This window comes from Chiloscyllium plagiosum, unplaced genomic scaffold (assembly GCF_037043375.1).
Source record: "Chiloscyllium plagiosum isolate Xiang-an unplaced genomic scaffold, Cpla_swu_hap1 HiC_scaffold_23, whole genome shotgun sequence".
NCBI lineage: Eukaryota > Metazoa > Chordata > Chondrichthyes > Orectolobiformes > Hemiscylliidae > Chiloscyllium > Chiloscyllium plagiosum.
The window spans coordinates 7,181,620-7,208,000 of NW_028270161.1; the positions used below are offsets into that span (position 1 = coordinate 7,181,620).

The 26,381-nt window shown below is 43.8% G+C and overlaps 1 protein-coding gene across 2 annotated transcripts in view; it reads right to left on the reverse strand.

The window, feature by feature from the left end:
* prkcq (protein kinase C, theta) overlaps positions 1 to 26,381 on the reverse strand; it is a 328,186-nt gene that overhangs the window by 38,963 nt on the left and 262,842 nt on the right. For both annotated transcript variants that reach the window (XM_043714125.2, XM_043714126.2), the window contains exons 9-12: positions 25,471 to 25,580; positions 18,205 to 18,319; positions 10,635 to 10,789; positions 5,421 to 5,594 (exon numbers count right to left, since the gene is read on the reverse strand). In XM_043714125.2, the coding sequence (XP_043570060.2) occupies positions 5,421 to 5,594; positions 10,635 to 10,789; positions 18,205 to 18,319; positions 25,471 to 25,580 (554 nt within the window). The remainder of the gene's footprint in view (positions 1 to 5,420; positions 5,595 to 10,634; positions 10,790 to 18,204; positions 18,320 to 25,470; positions 25,581 to 26,381) is intronic.

Consider the following 26,381-nt stretch of genomic DNA (forward strand, 5'->3'; position numbering starts at 1 on the left):
AGGCTGCTGTACTGGTATAAAGCTTTGATTCTCTCATAAATATGACAGCAATATATAAAACTAATGAATAATACATGGTGCTCCCAGGCAGCAAAACAAAATCTTTTACTGGATTTGTGTTTAGCAGTAAGTAATTTAGTCTCCAAAGACAGAAAAAATTATTCGCAGACAAAGATTACCGAAGCTATAAGGGAGTATTCTTTGCTAAAGCAGTTTTAATGTGGATGAACATAGTATAAACATAGTGCCTTAGGGGGTCTTGTTGTGCAGTGGTAGTGTCCCTACCTCTGAACCAGGAGGCCAAGGTCAAGTCCCACATGCTTCAAGGTTGTGTAGTAAAGACTCTGAACAGACAGATTTGAGAATAGACTGGAAAGTTTCATTGAAATCTTTAAGGCTTCTTGTGGCACAATGGTAGCATCCTAACCTCTAAGCTAGGAGACCTGTGTTCAAGTGGCAACTACTCCAGAGGAGTGTGTCATAACATCTCTGATATGGTTATTTAGAAATATCTCATAGAAACCATTTGGTGTGAGAGAGTAAGTAACCCTGCCTCAGTCACCGCTGCACTTTGACTAACTAAAGGTTTTGTATTGTTCAGCTTTTTAATAATATTTATTCAAGTAAATAGCTTTATTCTGTTACAAAATGGTTCTATAGGCTGGGACTTATTTCACTGGAGGGCAGCAGGTTGAGGGGTGACCTTATAGAAGTTTACAAAGATCATGAGGGGTGTTGATAACTTGAATAGCAAGGGCCTTTTTCCTAGGGTGGGGGAGTTCAAAATCGGGGGCATATTTTTAAGGTGAGGGGAGAAAGGACATGAGGTGCAACTTTTGTTTTTACACAGAGAGTGGTTTGTGTGTGGAATGAACTGCCAGAGGAAGTGGTGGATGCAGGTACAGTCACAACATTTAAAAGACATTTGGATAAGTACATGAATAGGAAAGGTTTGGAGGGATATGAGCCAAATGCAGGCAAGTGGGACTCATTTAGTTTGGGAACATGGTCGGCATGGATGAGTGCTGTATGACTCTATGAATGTATGAGTGGAGGTTTATCATTATGAAGTTGCCACAGCGTACTATTTTATTGAATGCTTTGTATATGAGGATGGGAATTATTCAGGAATCTAACTTGTATAGTTAGTTACACATTCTGGAACTTTGGAATAACCAAAGCCACAAATATGGCTTTTGTGTTAGATCATATAGAACTAAAAGATCTCTCAGGCCGTAAGTATAATGACCAGAGGATTGCTCTGTCCCTTGACTTATTTTGGCTACTTCTACTTGAGCAAAGAATAATTAGAGACAGATAAGCAGTTTGGCAGCTCTCAAGAGTGACCTGAGGCAGGATCTCCAAAATCCGATAGACTTAGAGGCTTATTTTTCTTTGACTTAAGTGTAAGATAGCGTGGGGCACTCAACTTGAAATGTAATGCACGGAGCTTAATCTGCTACCTCTTCTGCTGTCCCTACTATAGGAATGATGTTGCGAATCTTGAAAGGGTTCAGACAAGATTTACAAGGATGTTGTCAGGATTGGAGGGTTTGAGCTTGAGGGAGGGGCTGAATTGCTGAATAATTGTTTATACATGTGAAAAATATCAAAGAATGAGAAAAGCCATTATCCAAACTCCAGTGTTTGATTACTAATGGTAAGACACAACCTAATACTGATGCTATTACCCTTTGCCATTCTAAGATATATCGCGTTCTTCTGCTTTCTTGGGTATGTGCTGTGACCGGCAAAGAAGACATATATCCCAGCCGAATGGCTGTGAGGGGCTGGGCAAATAGGGACTCCCTCAGATTTTATCATCAATCCTGTCTCTATTGAGCGATCCCACATTTTACATTCACCAAAGACACAACATTGCGCTATATTAGACTCAATGGGGCTAAAATTGGATTTGAGCCACAATTCAAAATTGGCTAAGTGAGTTTAGATTAGATTCCCTACAGTGTGGAAATAGGCCCTTCAGCCCAACCCAACCCTCCGAAGAGTAACCCACCCAGAACCATCTCCCTCTGACTAATGTACCTAATACTATGGGCAATTTAGCATGGCCAATTCACCTGACCTGCACATCCAGAGCAAACCCACGCAGACACGGGGAGAATGTGCAAACTTCACACAGACAGTCACCCAAGGCTGGTATTGAACCTGGGACCCTGGTGCTGTGAGGCTGCAGTGCTAATCACTGAGCCACCGTGCCGTTGCTTCGCATGATAGTTTAACCTCAATATATAGCTTTCTGGAAGCCATCAAAACTGAGTTTGATAAATAGGGCTTCTTCAGGCTTATGCCCGAAATGTCGATTCTTCTGTTCCTTGGATGCTGCCTGACCTGCTGTGCTTTTCCAGCAACACATTATCAGCTCTGATCTCCAGCATCTGCAGTCCTCACTTTCTCCTCAATGTTTATATTGTCTGGTTAGGGCAAAAGTGAGGACTGCAGATGCTGGAAACTAGAGTCTAGATCAGAGTGGTGCTGGAAAAGCACAGCTGGTCAGGCAGCATCTGAGGAGCAGGAAAATCAACGTTTTGGGCGAAAGCCCTTCATCAGGAATGAACTTCAATCTTGATGAAGGGCTTTTGCCCAAAACATCGATTTTCCTGCTCCTCAGATACTGCCTGACCAGCTGTGCTTTTCCAGCACCACTCTAATCTAGACTCTGGTTAAAAATCTTATCTTCTCTGGTTAAAAACCTTATCTTCTGATATTATATAATGTTAACTCAAAGTCACTGAACATGGACTTTTGAATGACACCATCAGAGTTGACAATAACGCCGAGGAATGGCATCATGTACAAAGTAAACCAGTGACCCCTTCGAGAGATTTGTGACAATTGGGATTCCTCTTACACATATTTAAATAAAACAGGACTACTTGGCTTCAAGATTAAATGCTTGAGATAAAACCAATTAAGATATATAATCCTTAATGGATAGAGAAAATAAACTCAAGACCATTCTTCCTGATACACAGATTGTGAAAGACCAGATCCTTGGATGCTGCCTGACCTGCTGTGCTTTTCCAGCAGCACTCTAACCTAATCTGGATGGGTAGCATGGTGGCTCAGTGGCTAGCACTACTGCCTCACAATGCCAGGGGCAAATGGTTCAATTCCCGCCTTGGGAAACTGTCTATGTGGAGTTTCCACATTCTCCCTGTGTTGGCGTGGGTTTCCTCCGGGTGCTCCGGTTTCCTCCCACAGTCCAAAGATGTGCAGGGTAGGTGAATTGGCCATGCTAAATTGCCTGTTTTGTTAGGTGGATTAGTCAGGGGTAAATATAGTGGGGTGGGTTTCTCTTCGGAGGGTCGGTGTGGACTTGTTGGGCCGAAGAGCTTGTTTCCACGCTGTAGGGAATCTATCTACCCATCTAGTTTAGTAGTGATGTCCATAACCACTATTCACAATGTTTGCCAGGAAAGTTAGTTGACTTTGTTTCTTCATTTCTTTTTAATTAATCACACACAAAACCATTCTATCCAAATCAGCATGAGATTAATTTGCAATTTAAAGACCATTTCAAGTTCACAGTTTATAATGTGCAACTGGTTGGAAGAACTCAGTATGTGACTTGGCCAACATGTTTAACTCCCCAATACACAGGAGGTATGAACACATCCAATTAAACACAATCATTTATTCCTGTACAGAGGGATGTTATAATGGATTGGAAATAAAACACTGTAAGGGATGCGCTCCATGGTTAATGATGTTAAAACATCATCATTCTCACTGGAGCTACCTGTAAATTAATAACTTGACTTATTAGCACAGCACAAGTATAATCAATAATTTCTTTTCTCATTTACTTGTTTTCATTGCTTCTGAATCAGGGACTTTATCACCAATTTCAGCCAGACAACGTGAGCAGGTAGTATTATGGAAATGCATTGGTTACTGATGTGATCATCTTCTTCTTTCACAGGATTCAGGTATTGCTGGCAAGGTCAGGATTTGCTGCCCATCCCTTATTGCCCTTGAACTGAAGGTTTGCTGAGCCTTTTATAGAATCCCTACAGCGTGGAACAGGCTATTTAGCCCAACAAATCCACACCAACCCTCCGAAAAATAATCCACCCAGACCTGTTCTCCTACCCTATTACTTTACATGTACCTCTGACTAATGCACCTAACCAATACATCCCTGAACACTATGGGCAATGTAGCATGGCCAATTCTCCTAACCTGCACATCTTTGGATTGTGGGAGGAATACAGAGCACCTGAAGGAAACCCACGCAGACACGGGGAGAACATACAAACTCCACATAGGCAGTTGCCTGAGGCTGGAATCAAACCTGGGTCCCTGGTGCTGTGAGGCAGTAATGCTAACCACTGAGCTACTGTGCTGCCCTGGATTTCATGGGATTGTTAAGAGACAACCACATTGCTGCAGGGTTGAAGTCATATGTAGGCCTGAAGGACATTAGTGAACCAGATGTGTTTTTATGATGAGCAATAGTCACCATTCAAGTAAACTGAGATTAGCATTGAATTCAAAATTTTATTAATTGAACTTAAATTCCACCATCTAATCATAGTGAGATTGAGCCCTTCCCCCCAGAGAATTAAGTCTGAACATCTACATTACTATTATTGTGGCATTATCACTATACCGCCATCCCCTGTAGTTCTGAAATCAAGAGTCACATGCCATGTAGATGCTGAGAAGAGAGGGATGGAGGAACCATATGAAGAGATCACAATGTAAAAGTTCGCATTCGGTACATTAGTGTGTTAGTTAAAAAAAAGAGTTGTTTGGAACTTCTGAGAGTCAAATTGTGTGGTGCTGGAAAAAGCATGGCAGGTCAAGCAGCGTCCGAGGAACAGGAGAATCAGGCATATACCCTCCTTCAGCCCAGACGTTTCAACTCTGACTCTCCAGCATCTGCAGTCCTCACTTTCTCTTTGAAACTTCTGAGAGTGAGACAATAGTCACTCTCCGATAAGGCAGAGAGATAGCAGGCTCAGGGTTGGGCAGTCCAACCTGAGAGACAGTGCCTACAGTGCAGGGCAGTGCGCTGATATACAGACTTCATAGCAGTGGAATCACTGCATAGGATGACTAAGCATAGGATTATACTGATGGTGTCAGTGCAATCCACAGAGGCAGCTGAAACCAAGAGCTATCCTAACGCCTAAGGAAGTGTGCCAGGTAGAGATGAAGCTTGGTTAGCCATCCTCTCTATCAGGAAGGAAAAAGGATGTGCCTTGGTTGGGAATCTGTAATATGGCACTATGAAAGGAGGTGAACTCCAAAACAGTGGGAGTGACTGAACCCGTATGTTATATCATGCCTAGCTGCGCTAACCAAACATGTTGAAACATGTTCAATAATTGCAGATTACTTGCAAAAGTTAATAAAAACAAAAGGATTGAAAACTTTAAAAAAAAGCTTACCTTGGTTTGGAACGTACAGTAGAGGTGAGTGAGAAATGGATGTTCCCAGGCAAGAGAGAGTACCCGTTTCTCAACCATAGTGCATTCCACATCATCGTCCATCAGCACCACATCCTTCTTCAATGCTTTAATGGCAAAGAACTGATTCTTGTCCTTTAGCTCTGCAAGGAAGACCTGGAGAGGAGGAGATAGGAATAGGAGAGAAGCTGTTACTAAGGTGGAACTGTCCATCCCCATTCATGGAGTACAACTGATAGTTGGAAAAAATGATAGATAAGAATGTTTACTTCCACAAAATGCTATCCCATTATGACCTGGGACTGCAGGAGTTAAACTTTTACTCATCCCTTGCTTTAGCAGGTCTGATAAGATTCATAAAATTAATTTGAATTGTTTTCCAATTATGTATTGTCGCTATCGTCCTGGATTGTTTGAACCAAGGCCTATGTATCAGTCTATCACATTGACCCACAGATTGTCACCAAGTAGATAAATTCTGAAAATGAATGCAATGGGATGCAGCACTAACGTTTGTTTTCAGGCAACTGGAATAAAAAGGAGAAAATGCAAGAAATAGACATCAGGCAAAGTATTTGGAAGAACGGAAAAGTATCCACATTGTCTGCCTAACTCCTCACCATAATTCTTCTGATGAAGGATCTCAAATTGATGTTCCAGCATTTCGTTTCTCTTTCATGGAATGTAGGCTACATTGACAAGGCCAGTGTTTGTTGTCCATCCCTGACTTGCCCTGAACTGAATGGCTTATTGGGCCATTCCAGGGGGCAGTAAAGAGTCAACCACATTGCTGGGGCTCTGCAGTCACATGTACACCAGACCAGGTAAGGATGGCAGATTTCCTTCCCAAAAACCAGTTTGATTTTTAGGACAAGTCAATACGAGTTGCACAGGCACCATTAGGCCAGCATTGAATTTCAGATTTTACTCAGTTCAGATTTCACCATCTGTCATGGTGGGGTTCAAACCTTTCTCCCCAGGACATTGATCTTGGTAATGGGATTACTAGTCCAATATTGCGTCAATTCTGGTCTCCCTGCTATAGAAAAGATCAAAGGATTCAGAAAAGATTTACAAGGATGTTGCCAGAGTTGGACGGTTTGAGACACAGGGAGAGGCTGAAGGACTGGACTATTTGCCTTGGAGCATCAGAGGCTGACGGATGACCTTATAGGGGTTTATAAAATCATGAGGGGCATGGATAGGGTAAATAGGCACAATGTTTTTTCTGGGGGTGGTGTTGCCCCCAGAGAATTAAGCCTGAACCTCTGGATTACTATTACTGGGACATTAGCACAAGACAAAAGGTGGAAAATTATAGTCCGATTGGCCTAACCTCGGTTTGTAGGTAAAATTCTAGAATCCATCATTAAGGATGAGATTTCTAAATTCTTGGATGTGCAGGGTTGGATTAGAACAAGTCAGCATGGATTTAGTAAGGGGAGGTCGTGCCTGACAAACCTGTTAGAATTCTTTGAAGAGGTAACAAGTAGGTTAGACCAGGGAAACCCAGTGGATGTTATCTACTTAGATTTCCAGAAGGCCTTTGATAAGGTGCCTCACGGGATTCTGCTGAGTAAGGTGAGGGCCCATGGTGTTCGAGGTGAGTTGTTGGCATGGATTGAGGATTGGCTGTCTGACAGAAGGCAGAGAGTTGGCATAAAAGGTTCTTTTTCGGAACGGCAGCTAGTGACAAGTGGTGTCCTGCAGCTGTTCACTTTATATATTAATGATCTGGATGAGGGGACTGGGGGCATTCTGACGAAGTTTGTTAATGACATGAAGTTAGGTGGACAGGCAGGTAGTTCTGAGGAGGTGGGGAGGCTGTAGAAAGATTTAGACAGTTTAGGAGAGTGGTCCAAGAAATGGTTGATGAAATTCAACATGAGTAAATGTGAGGTCTTGCACTTCGGAAAAAAGAATACAGGCATGGACTATTTTCTAAAAAGTGAGTAAATTCATAAAGCCAAAGTACAAAGGATCTGGGAAAGCTAGTCCAGGATTCTGTAAAAGTTGACTTGCAGTTTGAGTCCATGGTTAAGAAAGCAAATGTAATATTGTCATTTATCTCAAGAGGGTTGGAATGCAAAAGCAGCGATGTGCCACTTTATAAAGATCTAGTTAGGCCCCATTTCGAATTCTGTGCCCAATTTTGGGCCCCACACCTCAGGAAGGATATACTGGCACTGGAGCGTGTCCAGTGGAGATTCACACGGATGATCCCTGGAATGGTCGGCGTAACATACAATGAACAGCAAAGGATCCTGGGATTGCATTCATTAGCGTTTAGGAGGTTGAGGGGAGATCTAATAGAAACTTACAAGATAATGCATGGCTTAGAAGGGGTGGATGCTGGGAAGTTGTTTCCGTCAGGCGGGGATACTAGGTCCTGTGGGCACAGCCTTAGAATTAGAGGGGGTCAATTTAGAATGAAATGAGGAGACATTTCTTCAGCCAGAGAGTGGTGGGCCTGTGGAATTCATTGCCACAGAGCTCAGTGGAGGCTGGAACATTAAATGTCTTCAAAGCAGAAATTGATAAATTCTTGATCTTGCAAGGAATTATGGGATATGGGGAGAGTGCAGGTAAGTGGCTTTGAAATGTCCATCAGCCATGTCCATCAGTACATCACCCGTGTGGGCGGCACGGTGGCACAGTGGTTAGCACTGCTGCCTCACAGCACCAGAGACCCGGGTTCAATTCCCGCCTCAGGCGACTGACTGTGTGGAGTTTGCACGTTCTCCCCGTGTCTGCGTGGGTTTCCTCCGGGTGCTCCGGTTTCCTCCCACAGTCCAAAAGATGTGCAGGTTAGGTGAATTGGCCATGCTAAATTGCCCATAGTGTTAGGTAAGGGGTAAATGTAGGGGTATGGGTGGGTTTCGCTTCGGCGGGACGGTGTGGACTTGTTGGGCCGAAGGGCCTGTTTCCACACTGTAAGTAATCTAATCTAATCTAAATGGTGGAGTGGACTCGATCGGCCAAATGGCCTTACATCCACTCCTATGCCTTATGGTCTTACCATTATCTCCCGTAGTTCTGAAATCAATAGTCATGAGCCATGTAGACTCTGGGAAGGGAGAGATGGAGGAACCATATCATAATGTAAAGATTTACATTCTGTACATTAACGTGTTAATAAAAAAAGAGTTTGTTGGAACTATTGGGGGGGGGGGTGGTCCAAAACTAGAGGGCATAGTTTCAGGGTGAGAGGGGAAAGTTTTTAAAGGGACCTAAGGGGCAATATTTCATACAGAGGGTGATGCGGTGTATGGAATGAGCTGCCAGAGGAAGTGGTGAAGGCTGGTACAATTACACCATTTAATAGGCATCAGGATGGGTATATGAATAGGAAGGGGTTAGAGGGATATTGGCCAAGTGCTGGCAAATGGGACTAGATGAGTTTAGGATATCTGGTTGGCTTGGACGAGTTGGAGTGAAGGGTCTATTTCTGTGCTGTATATTTCCATGACATTACCACAACCTCCCCACAGCTTCAGGATGTCTCGCTGCTTGGTGGTGCTTTACTAATTTCTGGACATCGCGGAAGCTTTCCTGCATACATTATTTTCAACACTATCTTGGCACATAGATGTTTGCTCCACCGGAGGAGGCTATTTGGCCCATGGTTTCTGCACTGATCAACAAAGATCTGTATACACTAATCCCTTCCTCCAGTTCTTGGCCTATAGCTCTGCAGGCTTTGGCAATGCAAATGAATATCCAAATGCTGTTCAAATATTACAAGAGTTTCAGATTCTTAAAAGGGGTGAAGTTATTAGGAGCAAAATACTCACATCAATATACCAACCTAAAGAAACAAGATATCATAGAATATTTTCTAGTCACATGGATTTACATAGGGCAGCTCACAAATAACAATTACTCATGTTCAACTGTAAAATAATATACACTGAGATGTGAAACTGCTCAGTGCAAATCAGTCTGCACAGTGTGTCTGCTTTGGCATGACACTGTGAAACATCTTTTCCCATGTTTGCTGTTTTAGCAAAAGCAGAACTCCAGTTACTTAATGTGTGTTAATGACTTTAGTAAAATAACAGGGGAATTGTCAGAAACACACAAGTACATTTACTTCAAATTTTGAGTGACCTTAAAGGTATTTTGTTGAAGCTAAATCACTAGGATTCCAATGGGGTTTTAACTGAAAACCTTTACCTTGATTTTCTGATTGTCTCAAATGTTTCCCTAGAATGTCAATTAATTGAAAGAACCCCATGAAAATTCTAACCCTGTTCTTCACATTCATTATTTTATAAGACAGACAGTCTGGAACCGGAATGTTTATTATGAGTTTTTGAAACGCTCACACAAGGGTTATGGGCACTTGGAGGTTGGGGCAGTAATGACTGTCTGGCCCTAATTGCACTGGGGAAGGTGGCAATGGGCTGCCTCCTCAAACAACTGTCTGTTTCTTTGGTTTATAGGTACACCCGCTGTACTTTTAGGGAAGGGAGCTCCAGGATTTTGACCCAGTGACAATGAGGAACATTGAGACTCTTCCAAACCAGGATAATGCGGAGTTTGGAGGGTGTTCCCATGTACCTGCTGCCCTTGTCCTTTGAGATGGCGGAAATGACCAGTTTGGAAGGTGATGTCTCAGGAGGCTTGGTGAGATTCAGCTTTGCTTGCCACATTATCAGGCAGTATATTTTGCTCGCATTTGGGATGTGGGTGTCACTGGCTAGGCCAACATTTATATTACCCATCTCTAATTGCCTAGGGCACAGTTAAGATTCAACCATGTAGCTGAGGCCTAGAGTCACATGTAGGCCAGACCAGATAAGGATGGCAGATTTCCTTCCCTAAAGGATATTAGTGAACCAGATGGTTTTTTGTGATAATTGACAATGGTTAAATTAGACTAAAATTCAATTCCAAATTTTTGTTATTGAATTCAAATGTCACCATCAGCCCAAGTGGGATTTGAACCCATATTTCCAGAACATTTCCAGGGCTCTGGATTACCATCTGGTGACATTACCATGACACATACTCCCTTCTTTGTTGGGTGGGAGTGGTGGACTTTGGCCCGGCATGTCTGAGCAGCCACATGGACTCGTCTTGTTCCGATTCTCTCGAATGTTTGTGCCTTTCAGGCCAACCTGAGAGATTGCTTCAAGGTGGGGATTCCCCTCCCCCAGCACTGCGCCAACGACAGAGCTGCACATTGCTCACCTTGCCAAAACTCCCTTTTCCGAGCATTTTGTGAAGGACAAAGTCGTCAACTGTGAACCTGCGCTGGTCGATTCGGGGGGGTTCCTCATAGGTGGGAGAGTCGGACGATGAGTCTTCCTCTTCAATTGGAGTTTCCCAGCTGATTCCTTGCACCTCTGGAAATAGGAAGGAGGAACACTCAGGAACTTGCAGGGAAATGCATTTCAATGGAGAATCCAAGAAGAGTTATCACCTTCCTCGTCATCGAACTGGCCCCAATTACAGCATGAGTTTACCTTTCACAGGATATAACTTATGTTGGGAAAAGACACCATGATATAATTGAATGGGGTGGTGGAACTGACTCAAGGACTAAATGACCTACTGCTGATCTTAGAGGTTTATAAGGGGCATGGATAGGGTAAGTGGCCAAGGTCTTTTCCCCAGTGTAGGGGAGTCTAAAACTAGAGGGCATGGATATAAAGTGAGAGGGGAAAGATTTAAAAGGGACCTAAGAGGCAATTTTTTCACCCAGAGGGTGTTGTGTGTATGGAATGAGCTGCCAGAGGAAGTGGTAGAGGCTGGAATAATTGCAACATTTAAAAGGCATCTGGATGGGTATATGAATAGGAAGTGTTTAGAGGGATAAGGGCCAAAGGCTGGCAAATAAGACTGGATTAATTTAGGATATCTGGCTGACACAGACAAGTTGGACTGAATGGTCTGTGACTGTGCTCTACAACTCTATGTCTCTATGTGCGTTGCAATAAATCATGGTTCATACAGAAATTTCAGTGCAGTCCTGACAAACCACCATCTTATTGAGATGCTGTCCATCAGATGTGGCACAATATTCCCCCCCTCCCCATGCCCTTCCCTATGGTACTTGGTGTTCTCACACATTACTGACTGCAAGTTAGCATGAAAGTGCAGCAAGCCATAAAGAAGGCAAACTGTGTGTTGGCCTTCATAACGAGAGGACTCGAGTACAGGAACAAGGATACTTTGCTACAATTATGCAGGGCACTGGTGAGGCCAAACCTGGAAGACTGCCTCCTTATTTGAATTCCTGGATTGGCAGGACTGCTGTATGAGGAGAGACTGACTCAGTGAGGATTGTATTCACTGGAGTTTCGAAGAATGAGGGGGGATCTCATAGAAACCTATAAAATTCTAGCAGGACTCGATAATTTAGATGCAGAAAAGCTGTTCCTGATGATGGGGGAGTCCAGAACGAGGGATTATAGTTTATGGATAAGGGATAAATCTTTACGTTTAAGATAAGGAGAAATTTCTTCGCCCAGAGAGTGGGGAGCCTGTGGAAACCTTTACCACAGAAAGTGGTTGAAGCCAACACATTGTGTGTTTTTATGAAGAATGTGTTGTCAGTTCTTCTGTAACACTGCGTTATAGAGAAGTCACGCTTTAGAAACAGCACTTAAAGTGTTGGCGATATAATCGCATTGCAACCAGCGCACATTTAAAAAATTTGTGCTTAAGAAACAGCATCCCCAATTCGTCAATCAGGTTACAATGAATTCATGTTGATGCAACACATGTTATAGCAGAGCAACCTGGAAATATATCTCTTGTAGCTAAAGGGTTCAATGGATACAGGGGGGGGGGGAGGGCAGGATTAGGGTATTGAGCTCGATGATCAGCCACAACCATATTGAATGGGGGAGCGGGCTCATGGGGCTGAATGGCCGACACCAGCTCCTATCATATATGTTTCTGTATTTCTATGATCCTGAAAAATAATGAGTCTGAAGAACACATCTCCCGCAACTGTTATCTCCAAATGCAAATTGAGGCCATCCTCTGCTGCCCATGTCTTTGCATGTACCCATCCACATTCCATAATCAAACCTCTGCTCACTGACATACATTGGCTCCCTGTCAATATCTCTCTAACCTTCTCCAGCCCCATAATCATCACCTCCTTCCCCCCTGGAGATTTTGCATTCCTTTGATTCTGACCTTTGAACATGGCTGGTACTCATCGTTCCACCAAAGGAGGTCGCACCATCAGCTACCGGGACCCTAATCTCTGAAATTCCTACCGTAAACCTTCCTCTCTCGTCCTGCTTTAAGAAGCTTACTAAAGCCTAAGTTGTTGACTGAGCTTTCGATCAGCTGATCTTTTGAGCCTCAGTCTCATATTGTGTTTTATATTCCACGGATTGTGTTGCAGAGAAGATGGGATTTAGTTTTGCAGTATGCTTTGAACTCTTTCAGTTATATTTAGCTTGGTTTGTTTTATTTTACTTTTCTATCTTCTGTGTAATAAATTTCAGTTTTATTATTAAAACTAAATCTACAGCTTTGTGTCCTGAAATCATTTCTGTTTTGTTTTTATTTATCAAGCTGGATTTCATTCTAGGATTTGATTTTTCCCAGTAGCAATATTGGCTGGGGATCATAACCATATGGTTGGCTAGAAATTACAGAGGCACAGTTGAAAGTTGACCAAACTTGAGACCTGAATGTTGAAAGGTATTTGACAGATTGAAATGACAGAGAGCTAGGAAAAGGTGGTGGTTAATTAAAGATGGCAGTAATTCAATGTTGGAAGAATTTGTTTGGGTATAAATCAGAAATATTAAGAGACCATTTGTATGTGTAGTTCAGAGACCAGATTAGAGTGGTGCTGTAAAAGCACAGCTGGTCTGCTAGCATCCGAGTAGCAGGAAAATCGACGTTTTGAGCAAAAGCCTTTCATCAGGAATATACATCTGTGAAGGTTAGAGATCCCCTAGAGGAGTTTGGAGGGATATGGACCGGGTGCTGGCAGGTGGGACTAGATTTGGGTTGGGATATCTGGGCGGGTTGGACCGAAGGGTCTGTTTCCATGCTGTACGTCTCTATGACTCTATGTGAAGCACAATGGGACATGATATTTAAAGGTGCCATACAAATATCAGTTGTTCTTGTTACGATTGTCGTTTTACTTGCTGGGATTCTGCTCTGCATGAATGTTGGCTTTGTTTCCTTGATTAAAAGACGGCTGCTCAATTTTCTACTGGATTCATTCCTCCCATCAACCAACCAGATGTACCTTTTATCTTTTTTCACCTATCCCCACCTCACCACCCTGCTCCTGCCACACCCTTTATCTGCAGCTCCCCCCACACCCAGCCCCAGGCCTGAAGAAGGGTTACACCTGAAACGTTGACTGCCCCACCTTCTGATGCTGCCTGGCTTGCTGTGTTCTTCCAGCCCTCTGCTTGTCTACTTATTTCAAAATACAATGAGGTGGAGCCGGTGTTGGACTGGCGTGGACAAAGTAAAAAAATCAACCAACACCAAGTTATAGTCCAACAGGTTTATTTGGAAGCACTAGCTTTCAGAGTGCTGCTCCTTTGTCAGGTAGCCAGTAGGGCAAGATCACAAGACAAAGAATTTATAATAAAAGATCACAGTGATTGCAACAGATACAATTGCATGACACTGTGATCTTTTACTATAAATTCTGTGTCTTATGATCCTGACAGGAGAAAGTGAGGACTGCAGATGCTAGAGATCAGAGATGAAAAATGTGTCGCTGGAAAAGCGCAGCAGGTCAGGCAGCATCCAAAGAGCAGGAGAATCGACGTTTCGGGCATAAGCTCCTCTTCAGGAATTCCTGAAGAAGGGCTTATGCCCGAAACGTCAGTTCTCCTGCTCCTTGGATGCTGCCTGACCTGCTGCGCTTTTCCAGCGACACATTTTTCAGCTTATGATCCTGCCCACTAGCTACCTGATGAAGGAGCAGCGCTCCAAATGCTAGTGCTTCCAAATAAACCTGTTGGACTATAACCTGGTGTAGTGTGATATTTTATTTTAAAATAAGTCAACATACGCTGAGGCAAGAGATGTTGTAAAGTGATCAGTATATAAATGCAAATCTTTATTTCATTGATTTGGTGTTCCTAAAGTGGCCACTTGGGATGATGGGTGGTGGAAAAAGAGAGTGAGGGAAAGGGAGCTCTGAGCAAGGTCACATCCATCAACCAAGAAAAGGAAACATCAAACAGGGCAACAGTTACCAGTTCCTGCCCTGTCCCTTCACTCGCTTCAGGTTCACAATTGATAATGTTAAGCACAGAAGCTCAAAAACCAAAAAGCAAATTACTGCAGATGCTGGAATCTGTACTGACAACAACAACAAATGCTGGAGATCACAGAGGGTCAGGCAGCATCCGTGGAGAGAGGGCAAGCTAACGTTTTGTTCTAGATGACTCTTCATCATTTGTCCTGTTGCAAATCTTATGAGCACCTACACAGAAAAAAAATGAGCCTTTCCAGTAGCTGATCTTTGAGACAATAGGACAGCTTGCATCAAGGTGCATTTAAAACAGAAGCACTCTGGTACTTTGTGATCTTTGAAGACTTGAATCTGCCGCATACTTTTTAATCAGCCCATTCACATCTCTGGAGCAGGTGAGATTCAGAACTCAGGTCACCTGGCCCAGAGGTATGGGCACTACCATGAGAGCCTTAACTGAGAGCTTATATCTTTATAGAAAGTTACAGGTTTGTGCAGCCTTTGGAGAAGGAGGAGTGGGGAAGGGGGCGGGGGTGGTGGGGGAAGACCCTGAAGAGTTTGAGGCTGTTAATAACATGTACTACAGATGGAGAAACTCGGTCACACTGGAGAAGTCTGAATCTTTTTGATTCATTTATGGGATGAGGGCGTTGCTGGCTTGGTAGGCCTTGTTAGATTCTGATAAATGCCATGGCATAATAATTATTCAATATTCGTGTAATCTCACTATCTGAGTTTAGCCTTAGGAGACTTCTCCTTATCTCAACTTTCCATGAGTTGATAGTGTGTCTGTAGAATACAGCTTCTTTTTCTACTCTGTTAGAGCCCCATCTATTTCTTTGCTTTCCTATTTGTTGCATTTTAAAAACTTTATTCTTAACTTTCTCTAGTATACTTTTGTTACCTTCGTGGAGTAAAGGGTGAACTATACCTTTACTCTAAGAATAGCTACTGAGCATGTACAAAAGGAGCTATATCAGATCATATGGGACTTGGTCCCTTAGGGTTCCAATCAATCTCACAGAAGTGGGGACTGCAGATGTTGGAGATCAAAGTCAAGCTTAGAGTGGTGCTGGAAAAGCACAGCAGGTCAGGCAGCATCCGAGGAGCAGGAGAATCGACGTTTCGGGCAAATGCCCTACATCAGGATGGAGAAAGGTTTTTGCCCGAAAGGTCAATTTTTCCTGTTCCTTGGATGCTGCTTGACCTGCTGTGCTTTTCCAGCACCACTCTGATCTTGACCCTTATGGTTCCAGAGAAGATGTCCCCTCTGACTGTCCTCTGTATAGATATTTAAATTATCCTGTTCAGACATGTCCTGGATCTTCTTGCCTAGAGATAAGGACATTACCACTCGGCCAGGAGAGCCCTCCTGTTCTCTATGTGTGCATTCTGCCTGCTACCTTTCACTCTCCACAGTGTCGTCTTCATATTATACAATCCTCTTCCTTGTCTATTTCATGTCTTAACAAGCTCACCATCCACAGCTAATAAAACTTGAGGGAACATTGTGTTTCCATTTTAATTATATCCTATCTCTTAATCTTCCATGATGTTCCATGTTGGATGGATTTGCTGATGCCTCAAAGTCAAGCCGTCGGGTGTATCTCATGATGTCATGTAATTTCATTTTTTCTGTTTTACCTGAATTCTTTAATCACCTTCCTAAATATCACGGTGGCTCAGTGGTTAGCACTGCTGCCTCACAGTACCAGGGACCCGGGTTCAATTCCTGCCTCGGGCAACTGTCTGTGTGGAGTTTGCACATTCTCCCCGTGTCTGAGTGGGTTTCCTCCCACAGTCCAAAGATGTGCAGGGTAGGTGAATTGGCCATGCTAAATTGCCCGTAGTGTTAGGTGAAGGGGTAAATGTAGGGGAATGGGCTTGGGTGAGTTTCTCTTCAGAGGGTCGGTGTGGAGTTATTGGGCTGAAGGGCCTGTTTCCACAATGTAAGTAATCTAATCTCCCACTGCTGTGTCTCCATTAATATGTTGTTCCAACCTCCCGACCAAATCATTACTTTATATTTTGTCTTATTTATGCTTCTCAGTTATTGTCTTTACTCTTGCACGGGAAATGGTGCCACTGGATAGATTAGCATTGTTGCCCATCCCTAATGACCCTTGAACTGAGAATGGGTAATTTCAGGGGGAAGTTAAGAGCCAGTTATATTTCTATTGGCCTGGAGTTACATGTAGACCAGATCAGGAGGGGACAGCAGATTTCTTTCCCTAAGGCACATGGGATTTTAGAACAACTGATAAAGTTTCATGGTCATCATTACCAAGTCAATTTTGTATTCTAACTTTATTAATTGAATTTAAAATTCCACCATCCACCATGATGGGATTTGAACCGACAACCCCAGAGCATTAAAATAAAACACAGAGTTGTTGGTGCTGCAGGTTTGAGATAAAAACAAAGATTGATGGAGAAACACTGCAGGGCTGAGGAAGAGTCACTGGTTAGGCCACTTTTGGAATACCTTATTCAATTCTAGTCTCCCTGCTATAAGAAACATGTTGTTAAACTTGAAAGGGTTCAAAGAAGATCTACAAGGATATTGCTGGGGTTGCAGGGTTTGAGCTATTGGGAGAGGATGAAAAGACTGGGCCTATTTTCCCTGGAGTGTTGGAGGCTGAAGCGTGACCTTACAGAGGTTTATAAAATCATGAGGGGCATGGATAGAGTAAATAGCCAAGGTTTTTTCCCCAGGTTAGGGGAGTCCAAAGCTAGAGAGCATAGGTGTAAGGTGAGAGGGGAAAGATTTTAAAAGGGACCCAAGGGGAAATTGTTTCATGCAGATGGTGGTCGTGTATGGAATGAGCTGCCAGAGGAAGTGGTGGAGGGTGGTACAATTACAACATTTAAAAGGCATCTGGATGGATATATGGATAGGAAGGGTTTAAGAGGGATATGAGCCAAATTCTGGCAAAGGGAATAAATTAGTTTAGGATATCTGGTTGGCATGGACGAGTTGGACTGAAGGGTCTGTTCCATGCTGTACAGCTCGATACTCTCTGACTCAAAGTTAACTCTGTGCCCTCTCCACAGATGCTGCCAGACCTGCTGACTCTCCAGGGTAATAGCCACCTGCCTTGGGATCACTATTCATATTGGTGATGAATAGCACAGTACATTTTCATGGCATTTAAAGCCTTTGTCAGATGGTAGTGCAGATTTGTAGAGGGTTCACCATTTGTTCAGAGTCGGGTATAGGACACAGTGCCTGGACTGAGGCTGAAACTCCAGCTTGTTTCTCAGAGCCTAACAGCCTGAGATGGCTTTTCCTGCCTGCTTCACTTGCTGTGTCTATGATTCTGTAGGGGGGGTAGGTGGTGGTCCCAGATAAACCAACAGCACTTGCTTCTTGTATGTGCTTGTCCTCATGAGAACAATCTTTGTGTTATTGCCTGATGCACAATGTGACAATGGATACTCTGCACCTGCTGAAAGCCCGGACTGGACAAGTTAAATAAATAAGGTCGCTGATGTCTTTCAGAAATTGCACAGATCCTGCACCGTCACAATGAAACAGACAGCGGTTGAAGTGGGTTACAGTACCTTTCTTGGCAGAGACAGCAGCCTGTTCACCTTCTGACGGCTTTTTGACAACACCCTGGTTAATTTCAACAGGTCTTTCTCGTCCTATTTCCACTTGATCACGCAAGTTACGGGCCTGGATTGAAAGGGGCACAAATGGGTTGTTGTAGAATCAGCAGCCAAGACAAACATCAACAGAATTTGGGGCCCATCCTGCTGTGTTATCCCACATCCACCCTTTCAACCATAACTCCACTTGTACTTACATTAAGGTTGATTTAGTGAACACACATTTACAATTTTCAGTCTTTTTCTTTCTGAGAGGGGAGGAGGTGACAGGGTCTTGGTTAAGGCTCAGTTTAAGATTATTGGAGAATCTCTATAATGTGCAAGCAGGCCATTCAGCCCTTTGAGTCCACACCAACCCAGACCCACCTCCTACCCTATCCCTGCATTTTCCATGGCCAATCCAGTTCTCCTGCACATCCCTGGACACTGTGGGCAATTTAGTTTAAAGTGGTGCTGGAAAGGTTCAGCAGGTCAGACATTCCTGATGAAGGGCTTATGCTAGAAACGTTGATTCTCCTGCTGTTTGGATGCTGCCTGACCTGCTGTGCTTTTCCAGCACCACACGCACAACCTTGATCTCCAGCATCTGCAGTCCTCACTTTCTCCTAGATGAACAGGAGGAGGCCATTCAGTCCTTCTGCCCTGTTCTACTATCCAACGAGTTTGTGCCTCATCTGTGACTTAATTCCAGATACAGTTCTGGGAAGGGTCACTCGATCCGAAACATTAACTCAGAGTTCTCTCCACAGATGCTGCTAAGTCCTGCTGAGATTTTCCAGCAATTTTTGTTTTTGATTGTCCCTTACCCGTTGACTAATTTAAGTATAATTTTAAAATTAAAAATTAGTTTGGCATTAAATATCCATTTAGACTATAATAGGACCCCTCAAGCCTGTTCCGCCACTCAATCGGATCATGGCTGATCCGACATTCCTCATGTCCACTTTCCTGAATGTTCCCAGTAACTCTTGATTCCCCGACTGATCAAAAGTAACTTGTTGAACAGAGTTCCAAACCTCTGCCACTCAGTGTAGAAGTGATTTGTAACTTCACTGCTCAGGAGTCTGGTGCTAACTTTTAGACAATTAAACCTTACTGTCCAAATTGTTAAAATAGATCTCTCTCTTTTGTTCCACTGAATGTCTCACAATCTTTGATCAAATCACCTTAACCTTCTGAATCACAGGGAATATGGTCCAGATTCTTGAATCACTTCTTGTAATTTGATTTGATTTATCGTTGTCATATGTATTTAGGTACAGTGAAAAGTCTTGTTTTGCGTGCAGTACTGAGAGATTACACCATACACCGTGCATAAGGGTAATAGATCAGATGAGCAATACAATGTCACGGCTGCAGAGGAGGCTACAGAGAGCACAATCAACATTAAATTTAAAATTTGTGAGGTCCATTCATCAGCCTAATAGCAGGGAAGAAGCTGTTCTTGAACCTGTTGTGTGTGTATTCTAACTTTTATATCTTCTGTCCAAAGGAAGAGAGGGAAGAGAGTATAACCGGGTGGGTGTGGTCTCTGATAATGTTGTTCACTTTCCCAAAGCAGCAGGAAGTACAGATGGAGTCAGTGGATGGAAGGCTGTGATAGACTGGGCTGTGTTCACAACTCTCTGTGGTCATGGGAAGATCAGTCGCCATTCCATGCTGTGATGCAGCCAGATAGAATACTTTCTATAATTTAACTCTTTGAGCATAGAATTATCCAAGTAAAGCTGCACCACACTCACTCTGAAGTCAAAATATTCTTCCTAATATGTGGTGCTCAGAGCTGCTCACCCAGGTCGATTGCAGGACTGGTCCACAGCCATTAGTCATAATTTCCCTGGATATCCTAAAATATGTACAGGTTTCAACCATAGAGTCAGACAGCATGGAAACAGGCTGTTTGGTTCAACCAGTCCGTGCCAAACATAATCCCAAACTAAACTAGTCCCATTGCCTGCTCCTGGCCCATATCCCTCCAAACCTTTCCTATTCATGTACTTCTCCAAATGTCTTTTAAATGTTGTCATTGTATGCGCAACCTTAGGAAGTTCATTCCACACGTGAACCACCTTCTATGTAAACAATTTGCCACTTATGTCCTTTTTAAATCTCTCTCCTCACACCTTAAAAATGTGTCCCCTAGTCTTGAAATTCCCCATCTTAGGGAAAAGACAACTATCATTAACTCTATCCCATAACTCTCATTATTTTATAAACTCATATCAGATCACCTCTCAGCCTCCTATGCGCCAGTGAAAAAAGTCCCAGCCTATCCAGCCTTCCTTAATAACTCAAACCTTTTATTCCCAGCAACATCCTGGTACAGTAAATCTCTTCTGAACCCTCTCCAGCTTAATAATATCCTCCCTATAACAGGGAGACCAGAACTGGACACAGTATTCCAGAAGAGGCCTCACCAATGCCCCGTACAACCTCAACACAACTTCCCAACTCCTATCCTCAGAGGACTGACACGAAAACTCAAAGAATGTTCAGGGAGGATAGTTTAGAGGGGATTTAAGGAAAACATTCCCTCCCCCCATTGAGTGTGATGGGGGTCTGGAATGCAGTGCCTAGGAGGGGGATTGAGGTGGGAAACCTCACCACCTTTATAAAGTACTTGGATGAACCACTTGAAATGTCTTAACATTCAAGGCTTTGGGCCTAGTGTGTGGAAAGTGGGACTAGAGTAGGTAGTGGTATGTTTTTGGCAGTACAGACTCAATGGGCCAAAGGGCCTCCATGGAGATGAAATTGAGAGGTTTTTGAATGGCAAAATTCAAAAAATTGTAAAGTCTGCAGCTGCATGAATGTCTTTGATGAATATTGTTATTATAAATGATTGGGACCAGAATCAACCGTTAATTATTTTCTCTACAGTTCCCGACAATGACAGCCGAATAGATAATTCTCTGGTATCAGTGATGTGAGGCGGGCTTCCAGCTGGTAACCAAACTATTCCATGAATGACAGTGTGGGTGATGAATAATAACTGGCATTCTGCAGTCATTACAAGACCATTATTTAACCTCAGGTTTCACACGATAATTAAACACACAAGCATCTGTGTGATCGTTAATGGTAATCAGAAGCCTCCCATTGTACTCACTCCCCAGCATCTCCGTGTTCAATTTTCTGCCATTCCAAAGTATGCCATCAAAGCCCGATAAGATAAAGGAGCAGAATTAGGCCATTTGGCCCATCGAATCATCTCCACTATTTGATCATGGCTCATATGTTTCTGAACCTCATTCTCCCTTTAACCCTTGATCAATCAAGAGTTGAAAAGGATGGTGGAAAAGCACAGCAGGCCAGGCAGCATCTGAGGAGAAGGAGAGTCAACGTTTCGGGCAGTTCTCACTTTCTCCTTGATCAATTAAAAACCTACCTATCTCTGTCTTAAGTGCACTCAATGAGTTAGCCTCCACAGCAATGGGTTCCACTGATTCACCACCCTTTGGCTGAAGAAATTCACTGAATCCCTACAGTGTGAAAAGTGGCCATTTGACCCATCAAGTCTGCACTAACCTGCTGAAGAACATCTCATCTAGATCCAGAGCAGCCTCCATCCTATCCCCATAACCCTGCAATTCGGCTAATTCACCAGGCCTGCACACCACTGGATACTAAAGGGCAGTTTAGCATAGCCAATCCACCTGACCTGCACATCTTTGGACTGTGGGAGGAAATCCGAGCACCCGGAGGAAACCCACGCAGACACAGGGAGAATTTGCAAACTCCACACTGACAGTCATCCAAGGCTGGAACTGAACCTGGGACACTGGCGCTGTGGGGCAGCAGTGCTAACCACTGAGTCACCATGCCAACTTGGCATTCCTGTTCATCTCAGTTCTAAAGGGTTGACCATTCACTCCGAGGCTGTACCCTCGGGTCCTAGTCTCACCTAGTCATGGAAACATCTTCTCTAGGTCCACTCTATCCAGGGCTCTCAGTATTCTCTAAGATACCCCCCACATGCTTCTTAAAGTACATTGAGTACAGCCCCAGAGTCCACATCTGCTCCTCATGTGACAAGCCCTTCATTCCCGGGGATAATTCTTGTAAACCTTCTCTGGAACCCCCCCAACTGCGGCACATCTGTCCTTAGATACGGGGCCCTGAAACTGCTCACAATGTTCCAAACATGATCCGGCCAGGGCCTTTTACAGGCCTGGGGCAGAAGCTGATGCCAGGCAGATGGTCTCAAAAGTCTCAGAGCCTACCTGCAGAGCAGGCCTGGCACTTTGCCAGCTGATGGGAGCCTACCTGCTGGTTAATTTGTGAAGCCACAGACAGGACTTAGGCAAATTGAAATCTTTGTCTGCTGTCTGATCATTGGTCTTTCATCAACAGGTCTACCTTATGTCTTTGAGCACACCTCCAGGAAAGATGCCCCTCCCACCCTGATTCATAGTTTCAGATAGCACAGAAAAGGTTATTCGGCCCATCAAGTACCCACCCCAAGGTGCCAGCATTCCATAGAGATTGTGTGAATCTTTGTGCTCACCCACCTCTGTCTTCGCCCCTTATCTGCCCCGTGAACCATCAGAAAGGTTGGCAGAGTCAATGAACAGCACGTTAGACCTCCATTTTGGACAGGGCTACATTCAGATGTCACTCCAAAGCACAGAAATCTCAGTTGGCACTGCCAGGCAGGGCTGATGGAGGGCAGCACTGCTGTTGGTGACATCTTTTCGAACTAAGACCGTGCCTGCCACCTCAGGAAGATGGAAGAAGATCCCAGATCACTCTTCTGAAGAAATACATGGAGTTATCCCTCAACTATCATCACAATGTGCAATGTGTGCACACATTGAATGTGGCAGTCCCCATCTGACACCAGTGATGTCACTTCATATATACTTTATTGGCTGTAAAGTATTGTGGAACATCCAGACAATATGAAAGGTATTATGTAAGTACCAACAAATTAATTGTTAATCACAATTACCCCCCCAGCCATGTCTCAACTAGCTCAAATGCAGACCTTTAACATGAAGTGGAGCATTTTGGTAGAAGACACGCAATATGCAAATAAAATTCCTTATAAAACAATGAAATGAGCCAGGTTTACATGCACACACCAGCCTGATAAAGCTTTTTGGATTGTGAAGAAACTGTATTTGATAAACCAACGTGAAAGATATTGACTTCCTGGCTGCTAAAACTCAGGTGGATTGCTAACTTGGCCAAACAGCAAGGAATGCTGGGTACATTGGCCAGGTAAAACTCCTAAAATCACAAAAGCCCCACATCATACCCAGAGCAAACACAGCAGTCAGGTGCTAATGACATTGGCGTAAGGTAAAAGGCAACAGTTATCCTGGACAGACATACCCCCAACGACCTATCCACTAAACAAAAGAGGACCCAACACTGGCGCCTCCTACAGAAAGAAACAAACAGTAGCAAGCCATCCAAATGATTGACAATGTTTCATTTTTTCCCCAGCACCCATGGTGTGTGTGTATACGTGTGAGACACAGTGAAAGACACAAAGTGCACGAATCTTTATTCAAATTCCACCACCAGGAAGATAGGAAAACACCCGGGTGGCCAGTGACAAACACTGCCCTTCACATCAAAGGGCAGTGCTGTGTGATCAAAGTGAAGGGGAGGGTAGGGACTAAATCAAAATAGAGCTGGAGGGGGAAATAATGCACTCCACTCCCTGCAGCGCCCACCTCTCCCTGAACAACTCCAGGGTATTGGTCGACACCGCGTGCTCCTTCTCCAAGGACACCCGGGCCTTAACGTAACCGCGGAAGAGGGGCAGGCAGTCGGCCCTAACGACCCCCTCCACAGCCCGCTGCCTCGACCTGTTGATGGCCAGTTTGGCCAGGCCCAGGAGCAGACCCACGAGGAGGTCCTCAGACCTGCCCTCCCTCCTTGGTACCGGGTGCCCGAAGATCAGGAGCGTGGGACTGAAGTGCAACGAAAAGCAGAGGAGGAGGTTTTTCAGGAAATCAAAAAGGGAGTGCAAACACCCACACCCAATATATTGACAATGTTTCAAACTATTAAATGTGTCTTCCTGATTGGTCAGAAAGTTCCAGAAAACCATCCAAAAAAGTACAAAAACAGAGTTCAACTGCCAATCTCTCCTGAACCCTCTTGATTTTCTGAAGAGACCAGCATGGCAAAAGACAGAGACCCACTGACCATCCGGAGAGAGGGAAAGAGAGGAAGTGGGAGAGAGAGAAAGAGGGGGGAGAAGGGGAGGGAGGGACAGACAGAGAAAGTGGAGAGAGAGAGTAAGAAAATCTGTGCAAATCTACAAGAGACTTGGGGAGTATTGTAAACTTAAGGGGCTGAATAGGATTAGAAATAGTGTTACATAAAAACTGAAAGAACTGGGGATGCTGTAAATCAGAAAGAAAAACAGAAATTGCTGAATAAGCTCAGCAGGTCTGGCAGCATGTGAGGAGAGAAATCAGTTAATGTTTCAGGTCCAGTGAGTTCTGAGGAAGGGTCACTGAACCTGAAAGATTAACTCTGATTTCTTCCCATGGATGCTGCCAGTCCTGCTGAGCTTTTTAGCAATCTCTGTTTTTGTTTAGATTAGATTCCCTACAGTGTGGAAACAGGCCCTTCGGCACAACAATTCCACACTGACCCATTTCCCCCTGACTAATGCACCTAACACTATGGGCAATTTAGAATGGCCAATTCACAGCTTTGGACTGTGGGAGGAAACCGGAGCAAACCCGCACAGGCACAGGGAGAATGTGCAAACTCCACACAGACAGTCACCCAAGGTGGGAATCGAACCTGGGTCCCTGGCACTGTGAGGCAGCAGTGCTAACCATTGTGCCATCCTGCAAAAGCTTTTGTAACTTGTATCCTAATTAGGTTAGTATTATTTTGCTCTGGTACCACTTGTGCTTTTTTTTATGTGACTGCTTCGTGATGTGGGAGACCCGGGGCAAATTAATTCATAACGTTCTGGTTGGAGTTGTCTAACTTGTTTTCAGGAGGACCTCGACAACAATGTGAGCTGAGCATTCATTTCCGTCTCAAAGTTACTCACACTGTTTTTACTTTCTTCACATGGAAACAACTTTCGTCTCAGACTGAGGTATGACCATATCTCCAGTGGAACAATAAGACCGGTACTAATCATATGACTTGGGTGACCTTTTGATTTCATGCTATTTTGTGTGACACAAAACACTTCTCAAGCTTGACTCAAAATGGTAGCTGAAGAATGTTCCATACCTGTTGTTCACTCTCTATTTGAGCCAAGGCTTCAGCCATCATCTTCTGGTTAACACCACACAGGTTTGCTACTTTATTCTGACATTTGTGATGAACATTCATGGCACATTCTGGTAGAAAAGAAAACAAATGCAGGGTAATATTGATCGACGATACGGTATTCACTCTGTTACTCAAGGACTGTTTATGGTATCCACCAAGCCGTGCTTGGGACTTTGGAACACAAACTTTGTTAAACCTCCAGAAACTGGAATTTAGCATGGATTTTGATTGGGAAGAGTGAGCATAATTTATCCAATTAGCAATTTGTGGGGAGAAAAGATTTTCCAATGGGCATAATTCTATTCATCTGCACTGTTGCAATCTGAATAGGGTTCTTTCCACTGCCCTTTAATGATCTCTATATCTCCCCAAGATACAGTTATGAAAATAAGACATCCCTGAGGGGTGGTTTCAATATGCCTACTATTCAGTTCTCATGAAACTTCAGCAAACACCAGGGGGAAACTATAAAGAAAAACAATTAGTTAACTCGATTTTCAAGCAGGTCTCAAAGAATATCATAGAATCCCTACAGTATGGAAACAGACCATTTGGCCCAACAAGTCCACACTGACACTTCAAAGAGTAACCCGTCCAGGCTTACCCTACTCTATCCCTGGAACGCTGCATTTCCCATAGCTAATCCACATAACCTACACATCCCTGGAGACTATGGGCAACTTAGCATGGTCAATTCACCTAACCTGCACATCTTTGGACTGTGGGAGCAAACCGGAGCACCTGGATAAAACCCATGCAGCTAAGAGGTGAATGTGCAAACTCCACACAGACAATCGGCTGAGGCTGGAATCGAACCTGGGTCTCTTGTGTTGTGAGCTGAAAATGTGTTGCTGGAAAAGCGCAGCAGG